This window comes from Podarcis tiliguerta, assembly GCF_965153285.1.
Source record: "Podarcis tiliguerta genome assembly, chromosome: 10".
Classification (NCBI taxonomy): Eukaryota; Metazoa; Chordata; class Lepidosauria; order Squamata; family Lacertidae; genus Podarcis; species Podarcis tiliguerta.
In genome coordinates this window covers 50,424,128-50,438,540 of record NC_139543.1, presented here as the reverse complement: position 1 = coordinate 50,438,540, position 14,413 = coordinate 50,424,128, and the positions used below count along the sequence as shown (strand labels likewise).

The 14,413-nt window shown below is 41.7% G+C and overlaps 1 protein-coding gene across 3 annotated transcripts; it reads right to left on the bottom strand.

Moving 5' to 3' along the window:
* Positions 1-541: 541 nt before the first annotated feature.
* On the bottom strand, positions 542-13,316 carry NFYB (nuclear transcription factor Y subunit beta). 3 transcript variants are annotated; one of them, XM_083401301.1, is made up of 7 exons: positions 13,139-13,316; positions 8,046-8,139; positions 6,163-6,293; positions 5,362-5,559; positions 3,160-3,238; positions 1,655-1,734; positions 542-1,452 (listed from the first exon to the last, which is right to left on the bottom strand). In XM_083401301.1, exons 2-7 carry the CDS (start codon positions 8,137-8,139, stop codon positions 1,420-1,422), a joined length of 615 nt encoding a protein of 204 aa, XP_083257427.1. In that variant the 5' UTR covers positions 13,139-13,316; the 3' UTR covers positions 542-1,419. The 3 variants fall into 3 exon arrangements, with proteins under 3 accessions (XP_083257427.1, XP_083257428.1, XP_083257429.1); XM_083401302.1 differs by lacking the exon at positions 13,139-13,316 and adding an exon at positions 12,003-13,099; XM_083401303.1 differs by lacking the exon at positions 13,139-13,316 and adding an exon at positions 11,407-11,982.
* Between the last annotated feature and the right edge of the window lie 1,097 nt (positions 13,317-14,413).

The window sequence follows — 14,413 nt, the reverse complement described above, 5'->3', positions numbered from 1 at the left end:
CATAATTCATAAAATATGTGAAACAGGTCATCAATTAATCCTAGTACAAGGCGTCTGAACAGCAGTACTATAGCTCAAAGCTTCCAGAAAGCCGGGTAAGAGAATCAAGGTTCCCCACCCCTATGCCTTGCAATTGCTTTGAGCTATAGGGTGGCTAAAACTAGCAGTTTTATCCTAATAGCAACAGTATAATGTTGCACCAGCAAAATATTCACCCCCCCCCAATCTAGACACTAAATGTACCAGAACAGGTGGTCTTTGGCACAATCTGTTCATATACAAAATTAAGTAATATTATTTAGGTATATGGCAGTTTATTGCAAAGACAGGAAACCACCAGCCAAGTGCAGACTGAAGTCTTCCATTTCAGATCCATTCAGACACAAGCATACACCCACACACTCCACAGATGTTATAAACAGTTCAGAATTCCCATGAAGCATGGAAATGGAGAAGTTTAGAGAATAATGATGAATTACCAAAAGACTATCAAACTGTTGCAAATGAGTAAAGAGAATTTGGCTTTTATGAAGAGAGATCATAACTTAAAAAGGGTTTATTTCAAAAGCAGTGAGACGAATGCCCCTAAGTCAATGGAATCAACAAAAGAAACTCTACTACATACTTCTAGTTGTTGCAAAATAGGGACTGCACTACAATGTACAGTTAACACTGTTATGGGGCACCAGGCAATCCACAGAACTAGCCCTGCAGAAGACAGTTATTGTCCTGTGAAAACTTGTGCAAAGCAGTTCTTGGTAGATTATGTCCCAAGCTTCTAATGCTAAGATCTAGAGACTGGATACTTCCGGATTCACATTAATTCAATCATTACATTAAAACACTGGGAGCACTTCTTTTGAACTGCTGGCGCTTGAGGAATTCCCTTTCAAAGTCGAAATATTAATAAATATGTTAACGCAACTTTAGTCATGCAAGACAGTTACAAAACAAAATCTCATTTTTTATAATAAAGGCAACTTGCATTCAAAATGAACTGTACCCTTATGTTTTATTCAAAGGGTAAACTTGAATTAATTACCCAGCTGTTTACTTGAATTACAAAAGTAACATGATTCAATATGAAAATAAGAAACTGTCTACAAATCTCTGACAGTAGTAAATTGCAATATACAATGCATACAGGAGTTATACAGAGCAACAAACTCTTGTACAAAACAAAAATACTTTAATACCTTTAAAATCCAATTTCTTTTAAAATCATTCATGAAAAAAGGTTTGAGTCAGAGTTCACACCTCAATTAGTCAAGCCTCAGGCAGCTACATTACAGCTATTATATTTACAAAGTGACATTTTTCTTTTCACCAGCCATTTTAAACCAAAGTTTTCCTCCCTTTCAGCATTCCTATTTCCTTGCCCATCTCTTTCAAGTTCCCAAATCCAAAGCCATCTTCAAATCATGAGAACTGAATTTGCTGAACACCAGAGATCTAGGGAGTGCAAAACAAAGTAAGATTAATTTCAACATTTTACAATAGAAGCACATGCATTTATTCGGAAGGTCCAACTGTTAAGTGCTGATTTAGAACCATTGGACTTGTTTATTACCTGTCTGGTTGCTATCAGCTGTAGCTGCCGAAACTGGGAATATTTAAATATAAGTCAGGAGAAAAAGAACGGGAAGCACTGTACCTGTTGATAAGATGTTGTATAAACCATAACATTTTGTTGTTGGCCATCTGCAGTTATTAAGCCTGCTGGCAACTGGTTAGCTAAAAGAAAGAAAGCAGTTTAGTTAAGGGACTGAATCCACAAAGAATGATACTCCAAACCAAATTTAATGCGTTCACCATTAAACAAAAAATTTATTATGGCCAGTGTAGTGTATCAAGACCACCACCTGATATTGCAAATGAAATCTAATCTCTTTCACTGGTGCATATTAAAAACAGAGAAACAAAGGTACCAGATAAGATTGAGAGACTCGGGTGAAGACAAGAAATTTAGACTCAAGACAATGAAATGGTGGCAGCAGCAGCATCTAATTTGGAAAACGAAAGAAGTTACACTAGCATGAAGTTTGGGAGTGCTCTTGGATCTAGAATGGTCACTGAAGATACAAACAGCATCTTAGGGAAGCCAGAGGAACTTAAGTCTTCCTACAGTTATCCACAGGCTCAGCCTGGTAACCTCCCAGCTGGGCTACTGCAGTGTAATACCGTTGAAAAAGGTCCATTTGGTCCCCAAGCTAAATTATTTGATAAGATTGGCTGTTAAGAACAGATTACTTCAGTGTTGTGCCATGTGTACTGGCATCCAGACTATTTCCAGACCCAATTTAAACAGTTAACTTTACAACCGTGAATGTCTTGAAGTCAGATTTTCTGAAGAACTGCCTTCTCTCACATATGCCCACCTGAACCTTAAGATTATCTTCTGAAGCTTATTCAGGTGCCCCCATCAAATGAGGCATATAGGGAGAGGGAGAGAGGGCCTTTTTAGAGGTGGCACCCCAGTTGTGAAACATCCTCCCAGAGATACTTGCTTGGCATGTACTTTGATTTCTTTGGCACCAGGTGAAGACTTTTCTATTTTGTTGTTGTTAGAATGCTGGACTAGGATCTGGAGCCTAGGATTCAGATCACCAGTCATGAAGCTCACCGAGTGATTTGAGACCAGTAATTATTTCTCATCCTCATCCACCTTACAGTGTTTTAATGGGAAATGCTGGAAGTGTTGGTGGGAGGCGCCAGTGGCAGGGCAGAGATTAAGAGCCATAGGTTGCACCTTGAGCTCCTTGGGAGGAAAGGTATATAAATATAGTATTAATAAAATACATAATTTTTTCATGCTTTTAGGTTACTCACTCTTTCTAGCTTTACCTCGTTTCTGATTTCATGTTACGTAACCCACCCAAAGAACCTTTGCTGTTGGGTGACATATAAATATTGTGAATAAATATAAATAAATAGAACTCAGGAGATGTATACATGTGCATGAACCAGCCACAAGGTGCCAACCACAAAGCACAGCCTCCAGTGCATTTCAGTGCACCGTTCATGGACTTCTACATAAACCACATGGCAGCAGTACTTGGTAGGTTGCAGCCCTTTGGTCATACTTGACAAGCTTCTTTCAATCTCAAGTGTCAAGTACCAAAAGCAAAATCTGTCCCAGCAACTTCAAGTGTTACTTACTAAATGCTTCCTCTGTGAGCTCCTCACTAAGGCCATCTGCTGTGGTAACTGCTCCAATACCCTTTTCTCCTTTCATGGCCTTGAAAAAGCATAAATAATGTTTTGTATGAGGATACAAGCACTTTCAACCACTTAAATCATTGCACGCTTTTTGGAATAGCAGTGTAGTTTATACAGAATAGGTTTTTCAAACCCTGGATCTCCAGTACAGAATTCTATAATTCTACATATTTTGTACACCAATAATTATATCTGTATTCTTGGTGTGAATGTTGATAACATTTTAAGATCACACCTATAGCAGTGTAACCAGCAGAGTAGCGCAGCAGAGCTTCAGGATCTTCCCCTTTGTTATTGCTAGCCATTTCAGAGAAAACTCCTTGCTCATTGAGTTAAGTGTAAAATGTTTATATTGCCTCAAACAACAAGACAACTATTTACACTATGTACATAAAGTTAGGAGATGCTGTGCACCAGAAGCTATACACTATAAACTAACTAAGCAAAGTAAACCTGGGTTCAGTCTGTGTCACACAGTCTGCATTCAGTCAGGAGGTTTGTAGTCAAAACTGGAAGCATGGCTCAATCTGGAGGCTCGAAGGCTGAATGCAGCAGGCTCTAAATTAGCCAAACCAGAGATTCGCACAGGATTCTCCCCTTGGGTGAGAAGCAAGTGCGAAGAACCCTCCTGAGTCGTGCCAGAAGCCCATGGCCTTGAGCTATTTTCAGGAGGCCCACTACAGCTGGAGTTCTAACCCTGAACAGAAATGAGGCAAGGTGGAAAGGCAGCTCAAGAGACAGATCCAAGCACAGTTAATGCAATTAACAGCAATATTTAAATTACAGGTATGTGGTATTTCCTTCAGCTTTTATTGCAAGAGGTCTATGGTTCTTCAGCAAACACAACCTCTCATATACATCTTCCAGTGAGTGGTTGCCAAAAAGAGGAGGGTGAAAGGGTTGTGGGAGCTAGACCTCATGTCACCAACTAGGAAGATTCAAGAGGTTGCATGTCTGTAGCAGCCCAAGTTGCCACTTGTGCATTTGAAACTGCAGCAGTTTAACCTGTGCATCGTAGCCCGTTATGATAAGAAGGAATTATTGCTGGCACAAATTGCACACACACAGCATTCAATGTGAAAAGGAGCAAAGGGCAGGGATGAGCAATGCTAAGCTACTGCCACAGAAAGCGACTGCAGATTTCTTTACACATTACATTAAGTGCTCATTTCAAACATTTTGCAATGTAGCTTCTTAACGAAATAAATAGGTAAAATCAAAAATCAACAACCAGAGCTGCATCAAGCTGCTCAGGAGACTTTCTTTCCACTGCTGCTAGTTCACCCTCCTTATTGCTGTTGCCCCTTAGCACTACCCGCAGTAAGAAGGAAAGTAAGAAAATGACAATGAAGAGAACCGCCACCACAATCTGTCCCCCACATCATTATGGGATTACAAAGAACAAAGCAGCTGCCCCCCCCCACCTATCCTATCAGGCATTAGGAACGTTTTAATCCACTGTCATAAACCGCTTTGGGGCTTTTAATATGAAGTGTGGCCTAAAAATGTTTTTAAATAAATAAAAATAAAAGAGCAAGTGTGTGGGCAATAGCTGCTGTTCCTCTTGGCCAGAATAAGTACAATAATGTTAAATAGATGCAAGGTAGAGAGGATAGAAAGTCTACCTGTGACATGACAGATCCAGATAGGAAGTAAAACATTGCATAACATATGGGAAGAGGAGAAGAGTCAAGGGGGAATGCAAATGCTAGATTATTCAAGCTTTGCATTGAATTTGTGGAGATGCTTGACCATGTGCTCTCCTGGACTTGACACATTAAAATAAAACTATTCTAAATAGTCCACCATGCAATAATAAAAACATGAAGTAAAAGCAGCAAGCTAGTAAACACAAGCTTCTTTTTCAGACCAGTGCATGCCATCTAAGTTGCAACACTAATCTAGCAGGGACAGAAAAAGGCCAAATCCTTAAAAGCATATAAACCAGCTGGTTCATCAACAAAAATTACATTATTTTTTTTTAAAAAACACACAATAGCATTTACATTCTGAAAACAGGCTTCATATAAATAAAAATTTCAGTCAACATCCCTGGTTTATATAAAATATAAAAACAGTAATTAGTCATAACAGACAAAATTCCAAACTGTTGTAAAGTAAAACCACAGAAAGATTACAAACCTCTCTGAACTTCTGAAGGTACAACTTCAAAGGTTCCACGTAGCTGTCAAATCCCAGAGTGGACATGGCAAAGAGAATATCCTCCCCATTTATAGTCTTCCGTTTTTCTTGATGACACCTCTCACTTGCTTCCGATGTTATAAAGCTTATGAATTCACTTACGCACTCCTGAACACATTCCTTTGCATCTTTAGCAATCTAGAATAATCAGCATCAGAATCAAACTATTTCTCGTTTCCAATCCGAATTAACCCTAATATGTACACCAGCAAAACTGCCAACAAAATAAAATGTTTTGGGCCAGTTAAATTACCCCAAACAGAATGGATTAATTGTACACATTACCTCAATTTTGAAATGTTTGACAATTTTGAATTGAGTAGTAGTTTTTTTAAAAAATAATAATAATTGAAAAACCAAAGCTGCCATTCATTTAGAGTAGCCTTCCCTAACTGTGTGTCCACAGATGTTGCTGAAGTGCAACCACCAGCCAGTATGCAGAATGGTCAGGGATGATGGGATGTAGTCCAGCAACAATTGGGGACCTAGGACTGGAATCCCTCCATGAGAGGCAGATGCAAAAGTTGTTTTGGGCAGCTGGAGATGTGGAGGATTAGAAAGCACTTGAACTTCCTGCTCTCATTGTTACATCACATCTGAAGGAGCTCTCAATATTTGGTCTTAAACCCCCCACTGAATGCAACCCAATGATTATGCCGTATTTTAAAAAATTCTATGATGAATCTAAGATTCTTACAGTACACGTGGAATGCTAGCAAAGCTCTCTTTCTGAGTTATTACCTTTCCTGTCTGAGGTATAGCATTCTTCATTATCCTTGCCACATTTGCAATTGGAAGATATATATCTTGTTCTCTAAAACTCTCTTTGGAGCCATTTGTGTCTTCATGATCATTCAGGCTATCCTCCGTATCTAAAAAAAGAGAGCATAATACACAAATATTAGCTTTATATGTTGTACCCCTTTGAAAACCTCACTTACACCTTGTTTTAGGGTTGCCATATTTTGAAGAGCAAAAAAGAAGAAGAAGACACATTTGCCAACTTTGCTATGATAACTCTCATTTTAAATACCTGTCATATATGTAGGCTATAGAAGTTCACATTCCCACCTTAAAAATGTACAAAAAAAAGTAAACATATACACTTTCTCATTCTTCAGCCTTCCTGGGTGATCCCAGCATGTCAAAATAATCTGGGCTGAAAATTGACATTTTAGGAGCACGAAGGGGGGGAAAGGGTTACATAGCTTATCACTGTATGACACATACACACACATCTAGTTCAGCATTGTTTCTACTGACCATCAGCGATTCTTCCAGGTTTCAGAGAGGGTTTGCCCCTACCAGGAGATGCCAGAAATTGAACCTGAGGCTTTCTGCATGCAAAGCATGTACTTTACCACAAAGCTATGGGTCATCCCCAAAAGAGCAGGCATATAGGACATGTCCGGCAGAAACTGGGCGTATGACAACCCTACCTTATTTGGAAAACCACCTCCCATTACAAAGCCTTTGACCATCATCAAAACTGCTGTACAGTAACTGTTAGTAAAGTTTCTCTTGCATCTTTTTTCTCCAAATGCCTACCCCTTGAAAAGGAAGAGATCATTCTACTGGTTTGACAGAGCTTATTCTCCCTCTGCTTTCTCCCACCAAACCCTTCCTCCTTTTAGTTTAGTTCTAAATGTATTTAACTGTAAAAATTTAAAAAAATTAAACATCCTTTTAGAAAATATCACATTTGCTATCACAATATGTGATCTTGTCCACTGACATACATGCTGCTTTAAAAGCAAATTAAATAAATTCATGAAGGAAAAGACTACCAACAGAAATTATTCATCATGGCTGTATGCTACCATCAAGATCAGAGGCATGATGCCTCTGAATCTCAGTTGTTGGGAAACACTTGCTGGAGAGTGCGACTGTAGTCATCTTCTGCTGTTGGGCTTCCCATGGACATGTGGATGACAAGTGTGGGAAACACGATGCTAGACTAGATAGGCTTGTAGTTGAAACCAGCAGGGTTCTTTTTATACTCTTTATGTGTTTACAGATATTACATTACAAGATCCCAGGAAACTAGATTTTTAGGACATATTGTAGATCTACAAGAGACAGAACTGGTAATCTTAAGGACTGCCACAAAATTTATTTTTAAAACTGTTTAAAATATTGTTAAAATAAAAAGATTGGTTCGGTACCAATATGAGCATTTTCTCACATTACTTGCAACACAATGCTACTCATTAAATATGTCCCACTGGGTGAAACCCAACTACCAGTAAGTCATACCAAACGTAGATCCACTGAAATCAATGGACTTAAGTATGATCAACATACTTAATGGGATATCACCCATTAGGGTTAATGGGATATTACCCATTAGGTTCCATGCGGCTTGAGCCCAAGGAAATGTGCACAGGATTGAAGCATATGGCACACAAGTACTACATGGTATACATTAATTTAATCATTGCTGAGCAATGGTCTCATATAAGAGCTATTATGAGCTGTGAATGAGTCTTATGGTACGGTCTTCTTTTACAGACTATGATACATTTTCACAGGGCTGCAGTCACGTCTCTTCTACACGTCTGCAAGCTGCAATGTGAAAAATGACAATAAGAATGGACACTGTCTTTGACCAATACATTACTTACCATCATGAGGCTGTATCACATAGTGACTACCACCAATATAGTCTCCAGCAATTCCTAACTGAGAAGCATCTGTTGTAGAACTATCACCATCCATCTGGAATAAAAGGATCCGAGTTTAGAACAGTCCACTCCACTTGACTAAGCATATTGTCCTTAAAAATCTGAGTACATATTTCTGATTAAAATACCTGAGATTTGAAAATATAAATAGTATTGCATGCCCACTACACATGATCTTTGCTGCCTAACACGCAATAGCTCATTATTCAAACTAAGCCTTCTACTGAAGACTTTTAGTGTACGTACTGTATAGCAGTACTTCTATTATTTATGAATAATATGAAGCTTTTATTATCCAAAAACACTTTATGTCTGTGAAGAAGGCAGCTACCCACAGAGAGCCAGAGGTTGAGGGGACGCAGATCATATACAAGGGCTGCAAAATACACACTGCTGAAGATTAAAGGGCTACACTTGAAAATGTTTTAATTATCTAAATAATTGAATACTTCTGAGAGATGTTACCAGTTTTATATTATGTATAATAGGGGACAATGTTTATGAAGTTACCAACAATTTTTCATTAAACAATGTTGAGTTTATTTCTGTTAAATATTAATAAGTTTGGATGACCTCTTTAATGCTTTGGCTTTGCTTCTGCATAACCATTAAGTTTAAATAAAAACTATACAGCTCGGGCTTTCTCTCAAGGATCTACCTATTATAACAGAGTGCAACTTCAGCATCCATGTTCTCCTCCTGTCTAACATGCCATTATTTAAATCTGATCCAGTGTACCACTGTTGGCAAGATGACTACCGCTATCCTAGAATCCTTGCTTTAAATCAAGTTTCATTCTCCCAACTTTTTCTGACATAAGAAAGTTAACAGCTGAGGCAAAAGCTGAAGAAAATACCTGACATAATTTACTTTAAGATTTTGTACAGAATCCAGATTTGATAGGATTTGTCATTTAGCCAAGACTGTTCTTTGGAAGAGGTAACTTACGACTCCAAATAAGAAAATGAGCTTTCATGAGTTGAAAGTGACCCTTCTTAAGTTACATGAAATAGCCCTACTGATGGATACTGTACAGAGGCCACTGCCAGCATGTCTTGTTTATAATAGAATATTAGTTAGTTATCTACAGATATCTTATATCACAATTGTCATTTGGAATGAGAACTTTCAGTATATAGTTTTCAAGCATTTGTCACTTTCAAATTATGCAATAAAACACTATGTTGTATAACTACATTAGTCAGGTAAAATAAAGCAAAATGTTCTGGCTTTCTGGAAATCATTGAGCACAAGAGCAATATGAAAACATCACACTGTGAAAATGCAACAATTTCTCTAGAAATACACAACATTCTGAAGACCTGCACTTTAGGGGATTAGTACTGATGGAAGTCACTGATTCTGCTTCTTTCTGAAAAACTACTATGAAAATAAAAGAGGCAACAAAATGAAGCTTAACCTAGACAAGACAGAGATGCTGTTAAGGGACAATTCTTCTGACCAGATGAGTGGTGGTCAACTGATTCCAAACAAAGTACCGCTTCTCCTGAAGGAACAGGTTTGTAGCTTGGGAATTCTATTACTGTCACTTGCTGCATGAGTGCTCTCTGTTTAATAGAGTGCCCTTCCCTTCCCAGCTTCAGCTGGTACCCCATCTATATCTGGACAAGGATAACCTGGCTTCAATTCTGGCACCCTCCAGATTAAAATAAGGCAACATGCTATGCATGGGACTGCCTCTGAATAGAGTTGAGAAATGGCAGATAATGAAGAATGCAGTGGCTTGACGGCTGTGGAGTCTAGACGGTCTAATCATATTACATTAATTCTGGCTAGCTTCAGTGGCAGCCAATACATCTCTGAATTTAGTTCAAAGCACTGGTTTTAACCTATAAAGAATTACATGGCATGGGACCCCAACACCCGATGGAATATCTCCTCAGACAGCAGGGGTTCAGACAAGTATGAACCCCATAGTTGTCATCTGAGCCCAGGTGCCCCACCAAAGAGAGGTGAAGAGAGTTGCAACAAGGTTGTACCTCTCCTGTTCATGGGACACGCTCCCAGTGAGGTGCCCTGGTGGAGACGTTAATATATTTATGGCACCAGGGCAATACCTTCCTTTCCTCTGAGACATTTGGTGAGTTGATTATATAATTAATTTTCTTTTTTTATTTTCTTAAAAAATAATAATTCTCTACTGATAACTGGCTATTGTGCCAGTTATGCTATAGATATTTGGTGTGGTGTTTTTTTAGCATTGTTTTCTTAAATTGTGTTCTATTATTTTGTTTCATTTGTATGTTTTATGGTGTGTGTTATACTGTTTATAAGTCACCTTGAGACTATTTCAGTAGGTGTACAACAAACCAACCAACCAACCAACCAACCAACCAGTAATTAATCCTACTTCAACATTTTCCTGTTTTGGAATTTCCAACCATCAGTTCAATAACCAATCTAACTACAGGACAATTCCATACTAAATATACACAAGGACATCTCACCAAATTTTCAAGTGAATGTTGCTGTTAAGAAAATTAAACCCAAGTTGGGCACAGTTGCAGGATTTTAATGAGCACGGTTAATTCTAGTGCAGCTACTCAGCACATAGTACTAGAACGTATCAGATTGCCTTCAGGCTAGTTAAGGCCATGCTGAAATCAAGAAGACTGCTGCAAGAAGAGGCCTTTAACCTTATACAATAATACTTTTTTATTCAGAAAAGTTTTTGCACTCATTCTATATATTAACACCTTTCTCTAAGTGGCAATCTTTATGTAGCCAAAATGGCACCATCCACAAGAGGGAGGTGCCAGCAGGCATGGTGGGACAAAAATTGCAGTACGAAAAATCTTTAGGGGGGTGGGAAATCCCAACAGCGTTTAAAAACAACAACATGATGAGTGTCTGCTGGGGAGAGAAGATGGAAAAGGGGGGGGGGGGGAAGAAGCCTGAATAGGTGGTAGAGCGCATGGCTGGCTAGCACCATGACACTGTATAAACTGTTCAATGTACTCTTTTCTATGTATTTTACTGCTTGCGGTATCTGTCATTCTGCTGGTAGAGTTGTGCATACAAGTTCGCACAAGCAGACAAAGGCAACCAGTACAAGATCTGTTCTGTCAACCTGTCTTGTTCCTGCATGAGAATTCCATGTCAGCATGGAATTGTCATACAGCATCTTGCGGGATACCTAGAGTTTGTTTACAGAAGGCCTAAGCTAATGCTATTCAGTGTTGGTAGGCAACCCCAGGAAATCAACAGATCACATACACTTTGTATACAGGGAATATTCATTCTAGAATTTTGCTGGGTGCTTTTTAAAGCCTTTATATACCTAAAAGGAGAAACACAAACTGCCCTAACAAAAGAGTAAGTCTTCAAAATAGGTTAGTTCACTTGGGCTTGTTTTTCCACCTTCACAGACTTTTTGACTAGACAGATAAAACAAATGGAGAAACCAGTTATGGTATGCAAAACGGAACAGAGTTCTATGACTGAGTTATGTTTCGAAAAAATAAATAAATCACAGAACTGATGCCAACCAGCTAGTTTGTACTCTTAGGATTCACACAAACAATTCAAATCTGATGGGTACATTCACACTAGGCAGGTGGGGCCAGGGACAAGTCTGAGGATTGAACAATTCCAGTAGCTGTGTAAATGGACTCTATAAAACAGTGTTCTCTGATTTCCACAAACACATTCCTAACATGTGTGGTGGCTTGAAGGTAGCTATGATCCAGTGACAAGGAGACTTCACAAGGAAAGGGACTGGGGGAGGATGGAAAAAGAAGCTCGAGTGTGTAAGACAAAAGACAAACCTCCCATAACAAGACAGAAGTAACTGGTAACGTTTGAACATATGGAAGCTAGGAAAATGACACCCCCACCCTCGGCTAAATGGCACCCCAGAGCCACAAACCCACCCACCTTTGGGGTTCACACGCGTTGCGAGCAGGACTTAGCGAGACAAAAACAGCAGCTTCTCTTAGCGTGCAGAGCGCTTTTTGACAGCTTCGTTTCTCCGCCTCCCCAACCAAAGCCACTCTCGAGACCGCGAAAGGCGGCCATGTGCAAGGGCTAGGCGGGGAGGGGGGGGGAGATAACCATGGGGGGGGGGGAGCGACGACTGTGTGGGGTGTGTGCGTGTGTGTGGCAAGAGACTTCCAGACCATCGCCAACGTGGTGGCAAGGGGAGCCACCGACCCCTTCGCCGCCCCATTCCCACTTCAGTGAACCTCCAAAAATAAAATTAAAAAAATGGTGGGAGGCGGGTGGGTGGTGGTGGTGGGGAGCAACAGAAGAGCGAGAAGCAGACAAAAGCCCTTGTGCACAAATAGACCCAACTCCACCCCAGGAGGAGAAAAGGAGCAGGGAGAGCGGAGAAAGGGAGGGAGAGAAAAGAAGGGCGGCCTCCACGAGGGAACAGAAGAAGAGGCGCCTATTAAAAATAAAACTGGCTCGGGCCGCGCGCTTGGCCGAGAGAGGGGTGGTCGGTGCTCAACCTCGGGGGTCCCCTCCGACTCCCAGGTTGGGAAAGCGGGAGAGGAGAGGGAAGGCGCCTCGGGAGGGCTATTGACTCGGGCGGCAAACGCGGCTCCTTTCGGCACACACACAACCTCCCCCCCCCCCACCCCGCGTGCGGTGACACGCTCCTCCCGCCGCCGCCGCCGCTCCTCTTCCAGGGGTCAGCTCCTGTCACAACAGCCCGTCTCACTTCAGGGGCCTCGGCCAACGGCCCCCGCTCGCTTTCCCCTCTCCAGGCCCCGAGCAACGGCCGCCGGAGCCTCCGCTCCGCCGCGGCGGCAGTACAAAGACACGGGCGGGCGGGCGGGCCCGGGCCGCGGTCTTTCTTCCTTCCTTCCTTCCCCCCCGGTTCCTCCTCCTCCTCCTCCTCTCTGTCTGTCTGCCTGTCTCTCTCTCTCGCTTTCTCCTTCTCCCCGCACTTCCTGGTCCCCTCAGCGACGGCGCGGCGGCAACGCCGGAGCCCGGGGAGGGAGACGGACATTTCATTCGAGCCTGCAGTGAAACCGGTTACCAATCATTGGCCGGAGCCAGGCACAAACCTCCAGTGCGGCCCTGGTTGGCTCCCTCCGCAAATCGGCTGTTTGGTTGGACAGAAAATGGCTGCGAAGGAACCAGTCCCAGCGCGGAGCACCGCTTCCCGGAGCCGGCCTGCCCTCCCTCCGCGCCGCCTCCTCCTCGCCAGCCGCCGCCCCCTCCCTTCGCGGGAGGGCTCTTCCCGCGATGGGGCGGCCCTCCCGCCGCTGGCCGGATCCTTCTCTCCCCCCTCCCTCCTCCTCCTCCTCCTCCTGCTGCTTTCAAACAGCTGCGCGCCTAGAAATAAATAAACTATCAAACAAACAACCCGACGGTCACAAGCGGTGACGGCGGCGCGCTCTCGCACACGCTCGTCTGAAGAGTCCTGTTTCCCTGTCAGAACTCAAGGCCGGCTCAAGATATTTGGGCACCTGAGGCGGACAACCTGCCCAACCAAATGGCGTCTCCCCCATCCCCGTCAGGGACAAAAGAATTGCCATGTGTCCTCTTTTTTTTTTTACCAGGGCACGTCTTCTTTTTCAGGGGTAAATTCAGTGCCAGATTTATGTATAAGCTAAACAAGCTATAGCTTAGGGCCCCACTCTCTTGCCCCCCCCAAAAAAAATTTAAGAAAAACATTTCCAAGATATAAGATAAAAAACAAATAAAACAAAACCTACATACAGCAACAGTGTTTGGTGTTGTTTAGGCTCCTATGATGTCGCCTGCTAGCCTGCTCCCTAAAATATCACTGGTTTGCTCATTTCTATATATAGGGTGCCTACATTATGCATGGACTTGTTGCATGGCAGCATGTTCAAATGGCTTTAGATACCTATTAGGTCCATAAATTACCATATACCAAATATTCAACACAAAAAAAAAAAACATTGAAAATTTGTTGTTGACAAAGGACAGCTGGACATATAAAGGGCCCCATTACCTTCAGTAGATTAGGGCCTCATCAAACCTAAATCCGGCCCTGTGTCCACATATAGAAGCCAACATAAAGTAGGAGTATTTAAAATGAGAGTCTTCATGTGGCAGCCTTAAGGTTGAGGAAATGGAGGGGAGAAAGAAGATACGATATGGGGAGATCTGCCGCCTTGTGGTGGCACCTCGAAAGTCTTATCGGCTTTGGAGGGCTTTGACTGGGCAAATTCATGGAAGACAACACTATCAATGGCTAGTAGCACAGGGGTGCCAACTTGAATGAAATATTGGGGGGCGGGCCCTCCGCCATGCATAATCAATCACATGACATGGTGCACACACAGTTTTTGAATGCAATGCCCATCAAC